Source organism: Besnoitia besnoiti, chromosome IV (genome assembly GCF_002563875.1).
Source record: "Besnoitia besnoiti strain Bb-Ger1 chromosome IV, whole genome shotgun sequence".
Taxonomy (NCBI): domain Eukaryota; phylum Apicomplexa; class Conoidasida; order Eucoccidiorida; family Sarcocystidae; genus Besnoitia; species Besnoitia besnoiti.
This window is the reverse complement of record NC_042359.1, coordinates 4,196,674-4,213,427: the sequence shown is the minus strand read 5'-3', so window position 1 is coordinate 4,213,427 and position 16,754 is coordinate 4,196,674. Positions and strand designations below refer to the sequence as shown.

Genomic DNA, 16,754 nt, shown 5'->3' with positions numbered 1-16,754 from the left:
GGCCGCAGCCCTTCCTCGCGGTTTCTCCGCGCGTTTTTTCATGCCTCCCATGTAGAGTTTTTGTCATTGTTTCTGGGCTTGTATGCCACTGCACCGTTGTTTTTCTTAAGACGTGTTTTGTTTCGAACGACTTGTTCTAATTCTTTTTCATGCGACGCAAGCCTAGCCTTAAGCCTCTGCTGCGAATTCGTTTGTGGCGCCACTCGCCACCTCCAGTCCAGGTAGATTTCAAAAGCGAAGAAAATGCTGTCTATGCGGTCTGTTGCGAGTTCTCATTGCTCATAGCACGCATACAAGTAGCATGCACGAAGTGCGGACTGCAGCAGCGATCTACTCACGTTCGCAATGCACGCGTGTCTGGCAGAGGTGCAGCAGCGCATCGCCCTGGCATGCTTCGCTGGGACAAAATCACACGTTTAAGTGAATTACTGCATGCGTGGCAGCCCCGTACACACCTCTCTGCGGCACCTGTCGCCCTCTCTCTGTGACGTCTGCTTCTCTCAGCCTACTTGCACATATATCTCTCACGTCTCCATACATTCCTGTAGCGACACACACATGCACATCCGTGTACGTATATCGCCCCAGACAGACGAATAGATCTAGGTGACATAGATTTTCTATTCGTGAGTTGGTAGATTTCGCGTGGCAAGTTGGCTCCGTTGTATCATTTGCAGTCGTGCCCTCAGCTAGAGGCTGCTTTTCTCTTCTGCTTCCCGATTCGTGGTGTGTGCGTGTGGGACGGATTCGAAGCACTGAACGAGCAAACAAGACTTCTGCGGTAGCCAACGCTCCTGGTGCTGCAAGGTGCCTAAGCAGCGAGTTGTTGCGCTGTTGGCGGGAAGCGCCGAAAGTGCTTTCGCGCCGCGGGCGCAGAGAAAGCGAGCTCGCGCCTCGGGGTAGGGAGACAGTCGACGGAGGCGAAAGGATGGCGGCGAAGGGAGCGGAATGGAAAAAGCTGTAGAGGCGCACGAAAAGGATCAGACGTAAACGGAGCGCGGAACAAAGAGTGGAACGCAGAGCGTGGACGATGGCGAATTGGGAAGGACAGAGCAGAGGACGGATCGAGATACACTAGAGTGTATAGGACAGGAAGGTGGTCAGACACCTTCAAAAGAGACCGACGCGAAAGCAAGGAAAGAATAACCCATCGAAGAAGAGAAAACACTGCTCATCCTGAGAGAGGCGCGTCGCGCAACATGACGTACCGAGTGTTAGACTCTGCTTCTGCACAGAAAAAAGGGACATAGCGCCTCCTGGCCTCACGCCCGGCGGACGGGCCTGAGAGGTGACACGTGTCTAGGTGAAGCGACAAGATCATTTCTGGCTTCCAGCGCACTCGACGCAGCCGTTTCTAATCCCTGTAGCTCGGCAGATGTTGGAAAAAACGCAAAGGGAGACTCGAGTGGAGACTCTGGAGTGCCCTGTGCGATCTCGCATGCTGCTTTGTGCATGCAACGATCAACTGTGAGGCCTCACCGATCGCGCACACACACCCAACAAGGCGGATTTTTACTTTTTGGCTTTGTATCGGATGATCTGCTTTGCCGCAGCTCAACACTCAGGGCAAGTTCAGCAGAAGCAGCGAAACAAATCTGGTCGTCTCGCGCTCGACCCGAGACGTACGTCGCGGCTAGTCGCGGCCTGCGGCGGATCTACGCCGCGGAACTCCCCTCTGGCGCAGTTCTTTTTCTTTTGAACTTCTCATCTGTGTGCAGACTCTCCTAGTTGTCTACAAAACGCATTCCGCTTCCCGTTTGATCGGCACTCTAGAGCTGCTCTGCGCTCTCTCGCGCTCAAGATCGACTCGTCTTGAGCAGGTGACCACGCACCAGCTGAGAGAAAAAGTGGAAGCACTGAGAACGAGTGCAGCGGCGACTTCAGAGAAAATCGGTCGCTTGTTCTCACTTTCGGCTTCTAGGATTCCCCGTCCTTCTGCATTGTTTCGCCTGTTTTCTTGGTTTGTTAGCGGAGTGTGTGGAAATCCTTGTCTCATCTTCCACTTTCCTACTCGTTCGTTTATCCTCCTCCTGTCCTATAAGCCAGCTTATTCTGCGAGTCTGTCCGGGTCCTCTTTCGTTGCCCTGCTGCCTTCGCTTCCACGTTCTCTTCCGATTTCGCGCGTTCTACTTTTCCCGTCTCGTCTGCGGCCTCTTGTCTCTTCGCCTCATCGGCACAGGTCGCCGAGAGACCTGTTTTCTGATTTTTTCTGGCATTTTCCTGCGAGGGGCGCGCCGAGGTCTCTCTCTGCGGCGCGCGCCCGTCAGCCTCCTTTCTTGCAGCCGGGTCGAGAGCGGAAAGCACCGTTTTCCGCTTTGGCCTCTGGCGCGGATCTTTCGAGCCTCGCCTTCGCTCTGCTCACAGCCGGCCTCTCTAACCTGCGCGCGAGATGGAAAGAAAGAAGCAACGCTCGGTTGAGGGAAATGAAGGGCGCGAGACACAGGCGGAAAGCCTGACCATCATCGGCTTGCCGCGCGCATTCAACCCCAAGGCAAGCGCGGCCTGCATGACGACCATAGGGTGAGAAACGAGTTTCCAGTAGATCTTCCCGCAGCTCAAAACAGTCGCCTCTAACGACATATACATATATATATATATGTGTATATGTGTATATATTTACATATATACATATCGGAATATATATTAATATGTGTATGTGCCTCTCAGCGTGCGAAAGAGCGCGATGTTTTTTCTGTGCCCCTGGGAACGCATTTGCTTTGTCCTTCGCTGCTTTGCAGACTCCTTTTCCTCTTCTTCCTCTATCGTCGCCACCGCCTGAGCTTCTCTTGGCCCTATGAGAGGCAGCAAATCTCTGCATACTCGGAGGTATGCGTCGTACGCAGGCCACTGTATCGTTATCGCTACATGGTAACTGGCTATTGTTTTGAGAATACACGCATGCGCCACCCCCGAGAAACTGTCTCACAGCTAGAGCACCATGCAGTCTTTTCTGTCGGGATCTCATCCACACACATGACACGCTCGCTGTCTACACGCAGAATGTGGGTGATGAAGTGCCTGCATTCAGGCATATATATATTTATATTTATATATATATATATATATATATATATATATATATATATGAACAAATAGATGCATGCATTCTCTTTTCGCGTGTGGGTGTGCTTCACACACCTCTAGGCTCGTGAATCTCCAACAGTCTCAACGATATGAACCTATTTTTCTCTCCCCCTGCTCCACAGGGATCCTTCTACTACTCCTTCTTCGGCGATGTCGTCTCTGCGCCGACGTGGACGGAAGGCCTGCGCGTGCTGCTGTGAGTGCGCCGCGCGGAGGATGCTGGGCGCCTGGAAATATAAGAAAAGGGATTTAAATATCCAAGCTGGGTTCGACGAAGATTTGCGCTCGGTGGTCCCAGCCTGTGGTGCATCCGTTCCTGAGCTACCGGCCGTCATAGACACGTACGGGGCATGCGTCGAGCTGCACCTGGTGCTCTGAAGTGTGTCGGCATATTCACGAATGCGTGTCGAATTAGTTGGGGACTTGGTGAGGATTGTAACTGACTGGATTGGCGCTGGGGGGCTGGAGATGAGGATGTCGTTACTTACATCCGTATTTACGGGTGTGTTGATCTGTATACGTCTGTAGATTTATAGCAGCACATTCAGACTGACTGAACACAGGCATATCTGAGCGAATGCATAACTGGCGAGCGTTTTCCGGATGAAGTGCCTTAATTTGATTAGCTCTCTGTGCGTTTCTTTCGTTTGTCTGCATTTTTTCAGAAATGATGAGAGATCCGAGCACCCCGACGTTATCAACGCCCTCCGCAGGTTCAACGTCTACCAAGGTGCGCTTCACGCGCCAGTTCGTGGTCAGCTTCTGGTTGTGGATGCGTGTATCCATATATGTATATATATATATATATATGTATATATTTAAGTATGTCTCCACATAGAGTAGCATGCGCGAGAAGAAGGCGCGCTAGCATTATGTTATATGTAGAAGTGTGTGCATACACGTTTACAAGGCGACATGCGATATGGCGGGTGACTTGGTCTGCATGGCCAGGCTGGATATCGGTGGATGTGAAGCAGATCTGGTGTTGCGATTTGTTGCAACACGATGTAATGCAAGACCGGGAATCGCGCTTCGTTTGCAAGTTTACGCGTTGCCTCTCGCGCTTCCATTCTGTGCGCGAATCGAGTTCAGTTTGTGTGTCAGTGCTCTCTCTGTCGGTGGACAGGCGTCGCTTTTGCATTTTGTTTCCCTTTTTCTGCTGGGCTGACGCCCTCAGAACGATCTCCGTCTCTGCTTCACACGTTTGCTGCTGGTTCCTTCCCCGCCTGCGCTGGTCTATTGCTGTTCTCCTGCGACTCATCTTTCAGCGTTTTTTGTTTCTTCCTACAGAGCTACTCGCGGGGTTGCTGTATCGAGGCGTCCGCGCACTCCTCGGAGACAGCGGGATGACTTTGTATATCGCGCGAACGCCCTTTAACTTCTATACAGCATGCGGTATGAAAACAGCTAAGCGAATGAAGCATTCGGCGTACAAATACGTGCCTGTATCTGTGCGCCTCGGGATTCACCTCTGCGTTCAAAAGGGCAGTTATTGGCGAATGGAGAATGATTCCGTGGATCCCCCTTCTCCGCAGGTATCTTCGTTCCCTCGCGGCTTGCTTCTTGCATGCTCAGAGGCGGCAGCGGCATTTGACACCTGTTGACAGATGCTTATATATATGTGGTTTTCTTTTTATATGGTTCCTCTTTCTTCATATCGCATTCTGGGGACTGAGTAGGCTTACGTTTCAGTCTCTTTGCCTCGCTGTGTCGATCTTTTCAGTTTTTCTCCTCCAAGCCTTCGGCGTCGCCGTGCTCGCGGGCCTCGCCGCTGTAACAGGTATGCCTACAGGAGCGCCCGCCGTAAAGAATGGAAGAGTTCTTTATTCCAGCGCCTGATGATAATGCACATATCGGCATGCATATATATGTATATCTACGAACATGCATATATTTTCCGGGATGCTTTCTGACCTTCCCTGTGGCCCTCGCTGAACGCGAATTTATCTAAATCTACATGTTTATATACGTATAAGCATGTATCTCTATACTTATATATATATATATGTATTCACCGACCTGCCTTCTGGCTGTCAGCTTGTCTCTTCGCTGCACTCACGGCTGCTGCTTTCGAGACATGCGCTGAGGCATGCTCGCTCTGCGCCAAGCTCTGCTAAACGCAGAGGCACGTGATGCTGTCCTGTGGAGGCCGATGACCCATGCCGTTCTCATGTGATCGTACAGAGTGCTTTCGCAATATTTTTTATATCGGAGTGGATACGCTGTCTGACTTCGCCGGTCGCCGTGCGCCTCAGATCGTGTTGTGCGTTTTCGATTGCCTCGCACTTTCTGGCGGCTAATCGCATCTCTGAGCTGCTGCGTTTTTCATCACTTTTCCTGTGCGCGTTATTTTTTGTTTGCTTTTGCTGCCTACTTCGTCTCTTGCATTCAGGGCTTTGAGTGTGCTTCCGTTTTTCTTTCAGGTGGCAGCGCGTTCTGCGCCATCGCCTGTTTCGGATTTTTTTTCGCGAACTATTTTCACCGCTTGATCGTCCGTGTTCAAGGTAAGTCGAGAGGTATCTGCCGCCGCTTATCTATTCACCTCCTTGTAGACTCCCCTCCGGAGGATGTGCCTGGTTTTTCACTTTTTTTCCCTTATCTATGCTTGCCTTCTCGCTCGGTCGGGTGCTTCATGCGGCGTTGGCTGCGTCGTTTTCTCGCATGAGCGGCGCCCTTCGTCGTCTCCTCTGCCTGAGACGCGCGCCGGTTCCTACTCTAGGCTTGAGTTTCAGCTATCGTGGCCTTTCTCAGGTTTCCCCTCCAAAATCTTTATTTTCGTCCGTTGCTCACGCGCGTCTGTGCTGTCTCGCGTTCGCATTCTCGTGCTGTTGGTCACTCCTCGTTTTTCGCCTGCCGGCGTCGCGTCTTCGCAGCCGTTCCGCTGAGGGAGAACTGGGCGTTGCCGTTTCTCTGGATGAACGTCGCTGCCGTCGTCATGCTGCTCCAGGCGCATGCGCAGAGGCAGCGACTAAGTTTGAAGATATGGCAGGCGCGCCGGCGCGGAGACGACCAAGGTTCCGCCTGGTTGCCTGCCAGCCGCCGCCAGGCATCCGCCACGGCTGCCTTGCGAAAGGTATGGAGATGCGACAAAGGGGCGCGGCGAAAAAAGGAAGAGGAGCCTAGCTGAACGCTGCAAGGGAAAACGGAAGCTAAGCGAAATAGGGAGCGCCGCGCCGATGAGCTGCCGTTGCGGGCCTACGCACTGTGAGGCACCAGAATGGTGTATCTTCTTTCGCTGCGGGTTTCTGCGGGTGGAGTCATTCTGGTATTGATTGTCATATGTGTCGCATGCGTGTGGGCGCGTAATCTGTCTCCCGTGTTTTTTGTGTGTTGCATCTTCTTTTTTTCGCCAGCGGGAAAACTACCTCCTCGTCGTCCTGTTTGTCTCCACGCTCTTGCTCCTTCTCTTCTGGCAGTTCGGCGTTTTCGCGCTCACCACGCAGGTGAGAGGCTGCCGTGTCTCGCAGTCTTTTTTTACGTCCCATGTAGACGGCGAGGTTCTGAGTTGCCTCGCTCAGTTCACGCGGAGAATGACGTGCCTTTTCTGTTCAGCAGCTTCTGTGTTGTCTGCCTCGCTTCGCGCGCAGTCTTCGCAACTAGCGAAATGGTGTTTGTCAGGCTCAGCTCAGCCGCCAGGCACTGCATTCTCGTCTTTGCGTTGCGCGCCCGCCGTAAGCCTCTTCAACAAACGCACTCGCGTTTGAATCCGCCGCTCTAACCACTAAACCCTACAGACGTCCTTTTCGCAGATTTTTTGCTCGGTGCTCGCCTCGCGTCAGGGTTTCCTGACGAGTGTTCCACTCGACTCCGAGCCATTCGAGAAGGCGTTTTGTTCGCTGTTTTGAATGCCTCGCCTGCGCGGTGGTTTTCAGGTCGCGGCGCTGTTTGCGGTAGCTCTCATCGGCTTCCCAGTCGAGCGCCTCCTCCGACGCATGCTTCTCGTCCTTTTAGGAGCGTTCGTCGTGAATGTGCTGCTGCAATTCGTTCCAAGATACTTGGTAATTTTAAAATAATCATTTTCCTGAGCGCCGCTGCACGCGGCAGCCCTGAGCACGTGTCCGGACTCCGACGTAGCGTCCGGTTCACATTTGTACACGTTTTTTTCTCACTTTTTATCTGCCGCTCCGATTGGAGTGTGGGCGCTGCCTCTATTGATGCGTAGCTGGGCATTGGCTCTCAGACTCGTGCAGATTGTTTTTCGTCTTTGCTGGGATTCGGCCGCTAGCCGCAGATACACAGGCTTCCCTGATCGGATGCTGGCGGGCTTTTGTCTGCTTTTCAGCTCCTCTCGTTCCTTCCACACACGCTGGTCTCTGTGCTGGCGGTGCTCTACGCCTCCTCGGCCTTCCGCGAACGACGCACTCAAGCAGAGGCCGCCAGCAAGACCCGGCGCTTCTTCGCTTCGCTTTCTCTCCTATCGAGGAACTTCATTCGGGGGCTGGTGGCTGTCGGGCTCTGCTTTCTCATCCGCGCCTCGCTCCGCAGGTGAGTGCACGCGAGCATCTGAGACAAACACAGACAGCTTGAACGTCTGCGAGGACGCCGGGTGAGAGGATGGCCGGACGCTGGCGTCACGTGTTGGCGCGTTTCGTTCTCTACAGCTTCGATAAAGATGACTCGCACGTCTTCCAACTGCTTCTGTACAAGCTCGGCTTGGCGCCCAGTTCGTTCGACACGCAAATTTACCTCATGGGCGGGACGGTAAGAGAGGCGTGAAGGTGACGCTGGGTGCTTTGCATTTTGGCTGCTTTCGCTCGCCTCCGGAGTAGCGCTGATTCAGCCCATTTGCTTTCCGCTCTCCGGCGGACAGTGCTCAAACGACGTGTTTTCCGGACGACTTCGGTGTCCGTCTACGAACGTGCGGAGACGTACTCCCAGCCAGCGTAGAGACTTTGCACGTCGGATGTAGGAGTAGGCCTTTCCTGACCTCTGCTGGTCTTCGTGAATGTGATTTGTTTTTGAACTCTTCTGGGTGCGGCTGTGGCTCTAGCCGCCTTAGTTCATTGAAGCTAGGGCGTGCTGTCTGGCGGTTTCCTAGCATCGATTTTATTCTTCTAAAGCACTCGGCCGCTCCGACTCGGCTCTTGGTCGCTGTGGCGTTGCTTTGACACTCAGGAATTCGAGTTTTTTTCGCTGTATTTTTTCAACTTGATCGCGCCCTCCCGCCTCTTTGTCTTCGCTGGCGCGGGTCTCTTCGTCTTTCTCCTTCTCGCCTCCGAGCAGCTTCTTTTCCTCCACAGGGTGCACCGCCTCGCGCCCGGCCTCTACGCGAGTCTTAATGAGGAATCTCTGAATGAATCGATAGATGATAACGATAGAAAAGGGGTCTGTGGGGACCCCACCGGAGACAAGAAGCATGATAAGAAATTCTGCCACTCTGCTTCGCCTCGCAGTCGCAGGTAAAGACTTTGAATTCAATCGGATGTATCTCCCTGGGCGTGGGATTCCTGGCTCCTCTGCCGCTCTCGCAGCCTTTGCATGCATAGTGGCATTCGCGAATACGTAGCAGAGGTGACTTGTGTATACGCATATCCATATGGAAAACAGGGTATAAGGCTATACTATTGAATGGCAGGGCGACTGTTCATGGATGTATAGATGTATGTGCGGAGCTGCACCGGCGGATTCCTTTTTCTCAGCGGGTACGCCTTCTTTCAGGCCATGGCAGTTTCAGCGTTGACGCAAGGCCCGCGGGCCTCTCTCCGAATGTAACTTTTTTGGGCTCCTCTTTGTGAGGAATTGCGTTCTGTTTTCTCTGTTTCGCAGAGAACAAGCAGCAAATTCGAGCGCGTTTCAGATAGCGGGCGACGGCGACGTCCGGCGTCGCGGGAAGGTGCGTAGGCCTCTCAATGTATTTCACAAGAAAAAGTGAAGAAGTAGAATAGCGGTTCGCATGCATGCGTTAGCAGAGACCACGCGTACCCGGCTGTGTGCCGTGGACTATCTTTCGGTAGTTAACCCCGTTAACTGCTCGGCCTGCAACAGACACGTTTCCAGATGTGTGCTAGAAACTGTCTGTATTCTGGACTTTTCTGCGTCCAAGCCGCGTCATAGTCTACATCTCTGAGCGTGAATTTTGAGCCTGTCGGCGTCGCTTTCCTCACCGTATAGGCGGTTAAATGACGTACAGAGAAACCGCCACATATACGTATAAATGCATATGCATATGTATGGATTTTTGTATGTGTGGCAAGGGTGCTTGGGGACACTTTGGGCCATCTGCGACCCGCTTGGGCGCTTGGAAAAAGTGATTCTTCGCTTGTTTCGAGTATGCACGCAGACTGCGGCGGCCGCGAAAGAGACGGAAGCGAGCTCTGAGGACGAAGACGCTGCGACGCTTGCCGCAAAGAAGCGGAAGGATGCGGAGAAGAAGCGCAAGCGCCTGGAAGAGCAGCTCGTCTCCAGTGTCGTCCTCACACCCGATCTCTTTTATCTCGCCGTGCAGGTGAGTCGCGTTTTTTCTCTTCTACCCCGTTGCGTGAGAGGCTAAATGCCGTTCTTCGCTTCAGACGTCTCCTGCGTCGTTTTCCGGCGCCTTTGCTTCCCGCCGGCGTTGCCAGTGTGGCTGCAACACTTGCCTGGGCGCGCGGGCGGCATGCTGTTGGAGACCAAACGAACAGAGGCTGTGTCCCTACCCAAGACGCTTGAGTGATAGGGTCTCTCTGTGCACTGATCCTCTTCACTTGGCTGCTTTCGATTTTGGTGAATCCAATATTTTTTTAAGGAGAACAATGGAACGCTGCCGAGCTGCTCTCTCTTCTCTTTCCCGTCGAGTGGGTCAGCGCGGTAGGTGTGGCGCGGCTGCGTGAGAGAGACGCGCTCGCATTTTCGCGGACTCTCGCTCGGCGTTTGCGTCAGTCCAAACCCGTGGCGAGTGCGGGTTTTGACTCGCTAGTTCAGCCTCTTTCCACACATCCGCGACCGCGCAGGTTTTCGGGCTCGTGGGATGTGCGGCCGGGTGGTCTCTGAGCTCCAGACGCACTGTGTTGCTCTTTGTGCGTGTGCATCTGGGGTCGCTTGCCTCTCGCAGACGCTGTTGTTCCTCGCCTTGATGCTTCTTATCGCTCGCCTCCGCGTGCTGTGCCTGCCGCTCCTCTGCGTGGCTGCCGCGGCCGTCGCCTCGCCGGCCATTTGGCGTTCGCTCGCATGCGCCTTCGCCGGTTGCTTCAACCTCCCGCTGTAAGAGACGCAGACGCTGAGCGCTGAACTCGAGTTGGAGGGAGAGGACCACCTGCGTGAACAGGCGCCGAAGGGAGGCAGACGTGAGCTGGGAGCCGGATCGGAGAGGCACTCTGAGAAGGGCAAGTCGCAGGACGCCTGAGCGCAGCGCGTAACAGGCGGACTCTCGCGTGTCGGCTGTATGCCTGCGCCGTTGCGTGAGGCAAGAGGAAGCCTTTAGCCGATCAACGCAGTCGGTCCCCAACCGCCTGACAGCTTCTAGGTCTCGGTCAGGGCAGCGTAGAGAGCCGCGTGGGTCTGCTGGAGGCTGGCCGCTTCGCAATATTACGTGAGTTGCTGCGCAGAGAGAGAGAAGGAAAGAGAGAGAGGCAGGGGCGCGGCGAGTCGCGCACGGCGGCGCCATTCCGCGCCCTCAAAAAGGCATGCGCTGTGACGGCGCTTCTGCTTCTTCAGGATCTCCAGGGTAGCCAGCCGCCTCGCTGGCGGTAGGCTCTGCCGTTCGCGCTTCTGGGGTGTAGTCCACCTCTTGCTCTTTTCTGCGGGCTCGCTCGTACCATTCTATATCAAGCTCCCCGTCGAGGAGATGACCGGCGTCGCGCCGACGACGGAGGACGCAGCGACGCCCAGTCGACTCTCGCTCGTCAAATGGATGTAGGCTGACAGAAGACACTCCCCACAGCAACCCGCAACCCTCGTGGCGCTGCTGCGGAGGCGGTGAAATGGAGGTTGGCGCCCTCTCGTGCCCTTGCACGACGTGCGCGTCTCACTGTTGCTCCATTTGGGGGACGGGGGGTCGAGGGAGGGAGGGTTTCTCCCTGAGTCACGCCTAGCTGGACTGATCCCCGTGGAAGATCAGGCCAGCTCCATGCTGCAAATTGCCTCTTCGAGGGCTTCTTCTGCGCTTCCGTCTCGTCTTTCGTGCGCTCTTTACACCCCTGCTAAGTCGCATGCTTGGAGTCTCTCACGGCCTCGTTTCCGTATTGCGTGTTTCGAGTTCTCGCTTGCCGTCGTGCTTTCTTTCTTTAGTGTCTTAGCATCGCAGCTCCCGAAGCGGTTCACGCGTTACTGTCTCCGTTTTACCGCCCGTTTGAGTATCCTCTTTTTCTTGCCAGACAAGAAAATCTTCCAGCGGATGTGGCAATCCTCGGTGACATGCCTTCCTCCTCCACTCTCCGGGCGGCGACGAGCGCGCGCCTGATCATCCATCCTCAGTTTGAGCAAGTCGAGATGAGGCGCAGAGTGAGAAGAAAAATCCTCTGAAAGTCGGAAAAATTGAAAAGTAACGATGCAACTTCACATCTCCACTAGCTCTGTGCTGACACACACTTGTCTGTTTAGGGTTTAGGTTTTTGTTCTAACGACGTCATAACGTGGATAGTTCTACACTGCCGGGGTCGTCTGCGAGATCGCGGCAGTTCCAATTCCCTTGCACCGTGCACATCGTTGACGCCGCTGTTGCCTTTTTTTATGTTCGCCAGTCCGCAAATGTGCGCTGTATGCGTGAGTTCTCTGCTTTCTGCCTGAGGACTGAGGCGGCTGGTCGTCTCTTTCTCCTGCGGCTTCCTCGTCATTTCACGTCGCCTGCAGGTTGCCCGGCTGTTGCCTCCTTGGTGGCGCACTAGGCCCTGTTGTTTTCACCTCATTTCATGCGCCACTTTGTCGCCTTCCCACTTTTTCGTGCAGGTTCAATTTCTCTACGGCGCCTCTGCCTGCCCGCCCGAGGACCTCTACGCGACGATGGCGCACCGAGTCTTCGCTGCAGATTACCTTCTCATCAGCAACTTCCGCTGTGCACGTAGGTCTACTCGAAAAAAACCCGAGAGGCAATAGACAGCAAAAAGGCGTCTCCTGTGGATTAGATAGGAAGGGAAATGAACGCACTGTCGCATGCGTCGGCGGAGCCTTCGTGTGCGCTAGCCAGCGCTGGCCTCGTCGCCGGATAACTAGGGCGGCTGTTTGGTGTGCCGCAACGTCGCACAATGCAATGGTGCCAGAAGCAGCAATCTCAAAATGTTGAAGCATGGCTGCGTATACTTCAGCTTGATTTGCAGATCGCTCGCCTGTTTGCGTCGACCCGCGGTCACCGCCCTGACTCTCATGAGCGGCGGACGTGTTTGCATGACTTGCGAGCTTACAACTGAAGTGATTCCGCATGTGACGACTACAACCGTGTTCCTGGGTTTCTGATAGTTTGCGTGTTGACTCTCTGAGGTTAGCGGTCTCCTGAATCCTGAGTTAAGCCATCTCAGTCTCTGGCGCTTGCTTCAGGTTGCCGTTTCTACCTTTGGCAGCACGCAGGGCAACGCGCCGTCTCTCTCTGCAGAGGTGTCTGTCCAACCCTCGATTCCTCGCGCAGGCGGTTAGCATTCTGACCCTGCGATGCGTTGCGTTTTTCTCTTTTCAGAGGCGAGCGAGAACAGAATCAGCGTGTTCAGCGTCGCGGACATGGTTGAGGAGAAGGCCTTTCGCTGCCCTCCGGCCGTGAACCCCTTTGCGCGTTTCTGCTTCAAAGTCCAACTCGAGTCCTCTGCCTTCGAACTTGTCTACCGATCTGGCACGTACGCCCTGCTCAAGGTGAAGGGCACAAAAGACGAGCGGGCCGGGGAGCAGGCGCTCGCAAGCAAGGACGCGCGGCGAGAAGAGGCGCGGCGCCTGAAGGGGATGCTGCGGCAAGTCGACTTGCAGAAGAAAAACGAGTCGTACCTCTCGTTCGACTGGAAACACAAGGCAGGTGCACTCAGGCGGCGCCGCCTCTTTGTGTGTACGCATTAGAAGAAACTGCGTTTCCTGAGCCTGGATTCTCTCACTCTCACCGTGTCGCCACTGAAATCCGAGTATTAGGCAAGCGGACCGCCTCTCGCCATGCTTGTGTGAATCCGGATTGCCTGTGTCTTTCTCATTCCGCTCATCACGTAGGGGTTTAGCACTAGTACCCTACGTCTTCGTCCCGCAAGCGTTCAGTCTGTGTTTCATGCTTTCCAGGCAATGTCGTTATTGGGGGTGAGGGGGAAGGGGGAAGCAGGGGAGGAGGGGGGGGGGGGGAGGGAGGCGGCTGTCTGTCGGGATTGCCTTCCCTATGTGGTCTGCTGTGGTTCCTCTGCTGTTTTTTGCCTTTTCTGCAGGTTGCGAAGCTAGACACCTTCAATCCGTGGCTGAAACACTGCGTCAAGTAGGTGCATGCAGTCTGCGTCTTCCCCCATTTTTTCTGCTTTGCTGCCGCCGTGGCGGATGCGAGCTGCGATGTGCAGCTTTCCAGAGAGATAGGATGACGAATCAGGCGTTCGAGAGGGTGCATATGGAGACGCGAGGGCGGGTGCGACTTCGGGAGGTGCTTGAAATTAAACGCGAAAACCGTATTTGTGACAGTTATGCATGGGTGTTGTTGTCAATGACGCTGTACCGGACCTTACCGTTCATGACCCCGATGTGTGGTTGGAGCTTCTGCAAAATCGCAGAATTGCTCTCTTCAGCATCTTGATAGATGCGCATAGAAATGCCGGCAGGCGGCACAAATCTGCTGTTCACATGCAGCCGAACTTTCTTCCGCTTCTCTGCAGAGACGACACCAGATGCGGGCGCGACATTCAGGAATTTGCGCAAGAGCTGCTTGACATGTATGGCCTGCAAGAAGTAAGCAACGCCAAAGCACGTTTCGGTCTCACATCCTTTCGCGATCGGAGACACGTCGTCACCGCCTTTCGCTGTCAAGGAAACAGATTGTCGCTCCTCGCGCGAGCATTTTGCCGTCAGAGTTGTTTAAGGATTCTAGATATATTCGTATCTATTTTATGGGGATGTATATGTACGTCTCCCTGTATCTACACCTATATTTGTTTGCATGCAGTTTTTCCGCATGCCTTTCCGGCGGCTTTTCCTCTGCGCCTCCTCGTTGCTATCGCATAATACAGAGATTTCGTCTGCATTCCAGGACTCATTCGTGCATGCGGTCTTTAGAGTGTCTTCCTTATCGTTCGTAACCTCCCTCAGGAATTCCCCGTCCTTCGCAGACAGCATCCGTGTTGCTTCTCTGCGTATATGTGGCGCCTCCGCGAGCTTGAGATTTGACACATGACCCTAGTCCTGCGTTTTCTCTCCAGATGAGTCGGCTGCTCCAGGAGAAGGCGGTCGAGCTGTTCCCACGAGACCCAGACGTGCTCTTCGGCTACGGCGTGTTTCTCGACTTTGACATGCACGACGCCGGCAATGCCACCCTGTACTACGAGGTACTCCGCGGACGACGAAAATCAAACTGCACATTACCCAAATATCACTCGTAGTGCAGACGCGGAGGCCTGCCTACGATAGTTGTTCGCTCGCTGCGGGCTTTGCGCGCCTGCATATCTCTGTTCGCGGCTTTTGGCGTGGCCTGGAACTCCCACGAGAGCGGGCATGCAGTCGTCATCGCCTCAGCGCACTGTCCAGGCTTGTCGTATTGCTCTGTTGAGCCTCCCGACGCCGCCCGGTCTCCTGAGGCCGCGTCGGGTCGATTGTTCAGCGTGGTGAAGCAGCCGATCTGTCGATCCAGGTGTGCCTCTGGGGTTGCTGCCTGCAGAGGGGCGTGGACCTAGATCCGATGGACTTCGGGAAGATTGTTCAGTTCGTTCTTTTCCTCGATCATGCCTCCGGGCGCAGGCGGGCGATCGCGGCGGTAGACCGAGTGCTTTACCTGGAGCAGATCCTCGACGCCAAAACCGACTTCGAGCTCGCCAAGGACGCCAGCAGCATCTGCAAAGCCGCGATGCTCCTCAACCAGCTCGTCCACGCGCAGGTCCAAGCAGGTTAGGAAGCGAGCAAAAGGGAGAATACTCCGTCCCCCGGTCGCGTTCAGGGTTCTGCGAGGCGCGCCGGACTCTGGCTGCGCCTCTTCAGCGCGATGATTCGAGCCATGTAGTGAGACGCGTGTGCGCAGGGCTCTACGCGATCGAGGTTTGAACGAAGAGGTGTCTCTGCGAGGGCACATTCATATCAACTCGTATTTCGCGATGTCACACAACGCGCCCGCACTCGGCAGGAAAACTGAATATGAAAGTGCCCGTGGCTCAGTCATATATCTTTTTATATATATTGTAGGGTATGCATGCGTGAAACGATGAGTCTTCCTTCGGCTTCAGATAGCCACAAGTCCAGTTTAGGGTTTAAGTTCTGATTGCGTATGCGCGTCTCGGCCTTGACAGGTTGGCCTCGGTGTGTGGGATATGTATACGTGTGCTCGCTGCTTGCCCATGGAATGGAATTCGCTTCTCGCTTCGATTTCTTCCTCGCAGGAGATATGCGTGAGAAGGCTTATTTCATCAACGAGCAGCGGCGCGTCATGCGGCGGTTCTGGGAGAAGAGCAAGGTACGCGCCTTCAGCGAAAAAGCGGACATGCTTCCGCGGAACAGAAAGTTCAATTTGTCGATCTGCATGGATACCCAAACGTGCGCTTTTTCGGGTATCGGCAGGCGCTGCAGCAGTCACTTCCTGACCGGCACTTCTTACTAGCCGTGGCTGCGCGTGGCTCGTATCATTTTCTTTCTTTTCCAGTTTAGCAATGAAATGACTCCATCCAAACGTCCACATGTTAGCTGCGGCTTCAGTAAGGCGACTCTATGTGTAGTATATCCGAAAAGATGTAGGCGGAGGCTAAGAGAATTGCGCCGCCGGAGCGCGGGAGACGAAAAGCAAGTCGAGGCAGTATTGGAAGCGTGCAGACATGGAGCTTACTGCCGTCTTAATCCGAGAGTTGTACGACGCGGCTCTGAACTCCAAGCTTCATCAGGCGTTACGTTTTCGCGATTATTGTTTCTTTTACGCGGCGTAGAGATCCATTTGCCCCGTATCGTGTGGCTATGTCTCTCTTTCTTTCTGGCGCCTGCGCTGCAGGCTCTGAACATTCAAAGCGAGTGCGTCGTGGAGAGCTGGGAGCACATGGAAAATACCAAGCTGACGACTGCACGTCGCGTTCTTCACTTCTTTGTCGGCGAAAACGCGCTGTTCTCGCTCTTTGTGTAGTCCTCGGTTACCATTTTTAGTCGCCTGCGGGACCCCGTCGGTCTCCGCCGCGCGGAGCAGATTCGCCTCTGAGTCTGTTTAGCGTTTTCTTTCCTCTCTGGCTTGCGAGCGCTCTGGGCGTCGGAGTCCGTTTGTGTTTGCTCTGGGCTAAGACCCCGAGTCGTGAGATGGGCTTGATTCGCCCAGGCGACTCGCGTCGCATTGCCGGCTGCCACGCCGAGACGGAGGCATCGTGTGGCTTCCATGCATGCACCACAGGGTTTCGATAACCAGGATTCCGAACAGAGCGGCGATCGGCTTTTTTTGTCGCCTGTGAGATGCTCCTCGCGCATCCCTAGGGTTTAGAGTGTAGCGCGTTGGGCGCAAATCGCGTGAAGGCGCCGTGGCAACACGCTCGTTTGCCTCTTGCCTTCGCTTCCGAGCCTTGCCCCCAGTTTTGCAAATGCATCAAACAGAGTGTTGCGAGAAAATGCTAAAAACTGTGCGAGATTTATCCGCG

The 16,754-nt window shown here is 54.6% G+C and overlaps 1 protein-coding gene across 1 annotated transcript; it reads left to right on the top strand.

Moving 5' to 3' along the window:
- Positions 1 to 2,389: 2,389 nt before the first annotated feature.
- On the top strand, positions 2,390 to 16,255 carry BESB_056920 (uncharacterized protein; the record flags this gene model as incomplete). Its single annotated transcript, XM_029364127.1, has 26 exons — positions 2,390 to 2,520; positions 2,739 to 2,826; positions 3,207 to 3,280; positions 3,750 to 3,814; positions 4,375 to 4,479; positions 4,808 to 4,864; positions 5,508 to 5,588; positions 5,958 to 6,157; positions 6,438 to 6,527; positions 6,957 to 7,082; positions 7,367 to 7,569; positions 7,686 to 7,785; positions 8,200 to 8,483; positions 8,851 to 8,917; positions 9,365 to 9,529; positions 10,115 to 10,263; positions 10,717 to 10,914; positions 11,376 to 11,502; positions 11,947 to 12,058; positions 12,668 to 12,990; positions 13,386 to 13,432; positions 13,821 to 13,893; positions 14,361 to 14,486; positions 14,816 to 15,041; positions 15,528 to 15,601; positions 16,127 to 16,255. 26 exons carry the CDS (start codon positions 2,390 to 2,392, stop codon positions 16,253 to 16,255), a joined length of 3,420 nt encoding a protein of 1,139 aa, XP_029220050.1.
- Positions 16,256 to 16,754: the final 499 nt, after the last annotated feature.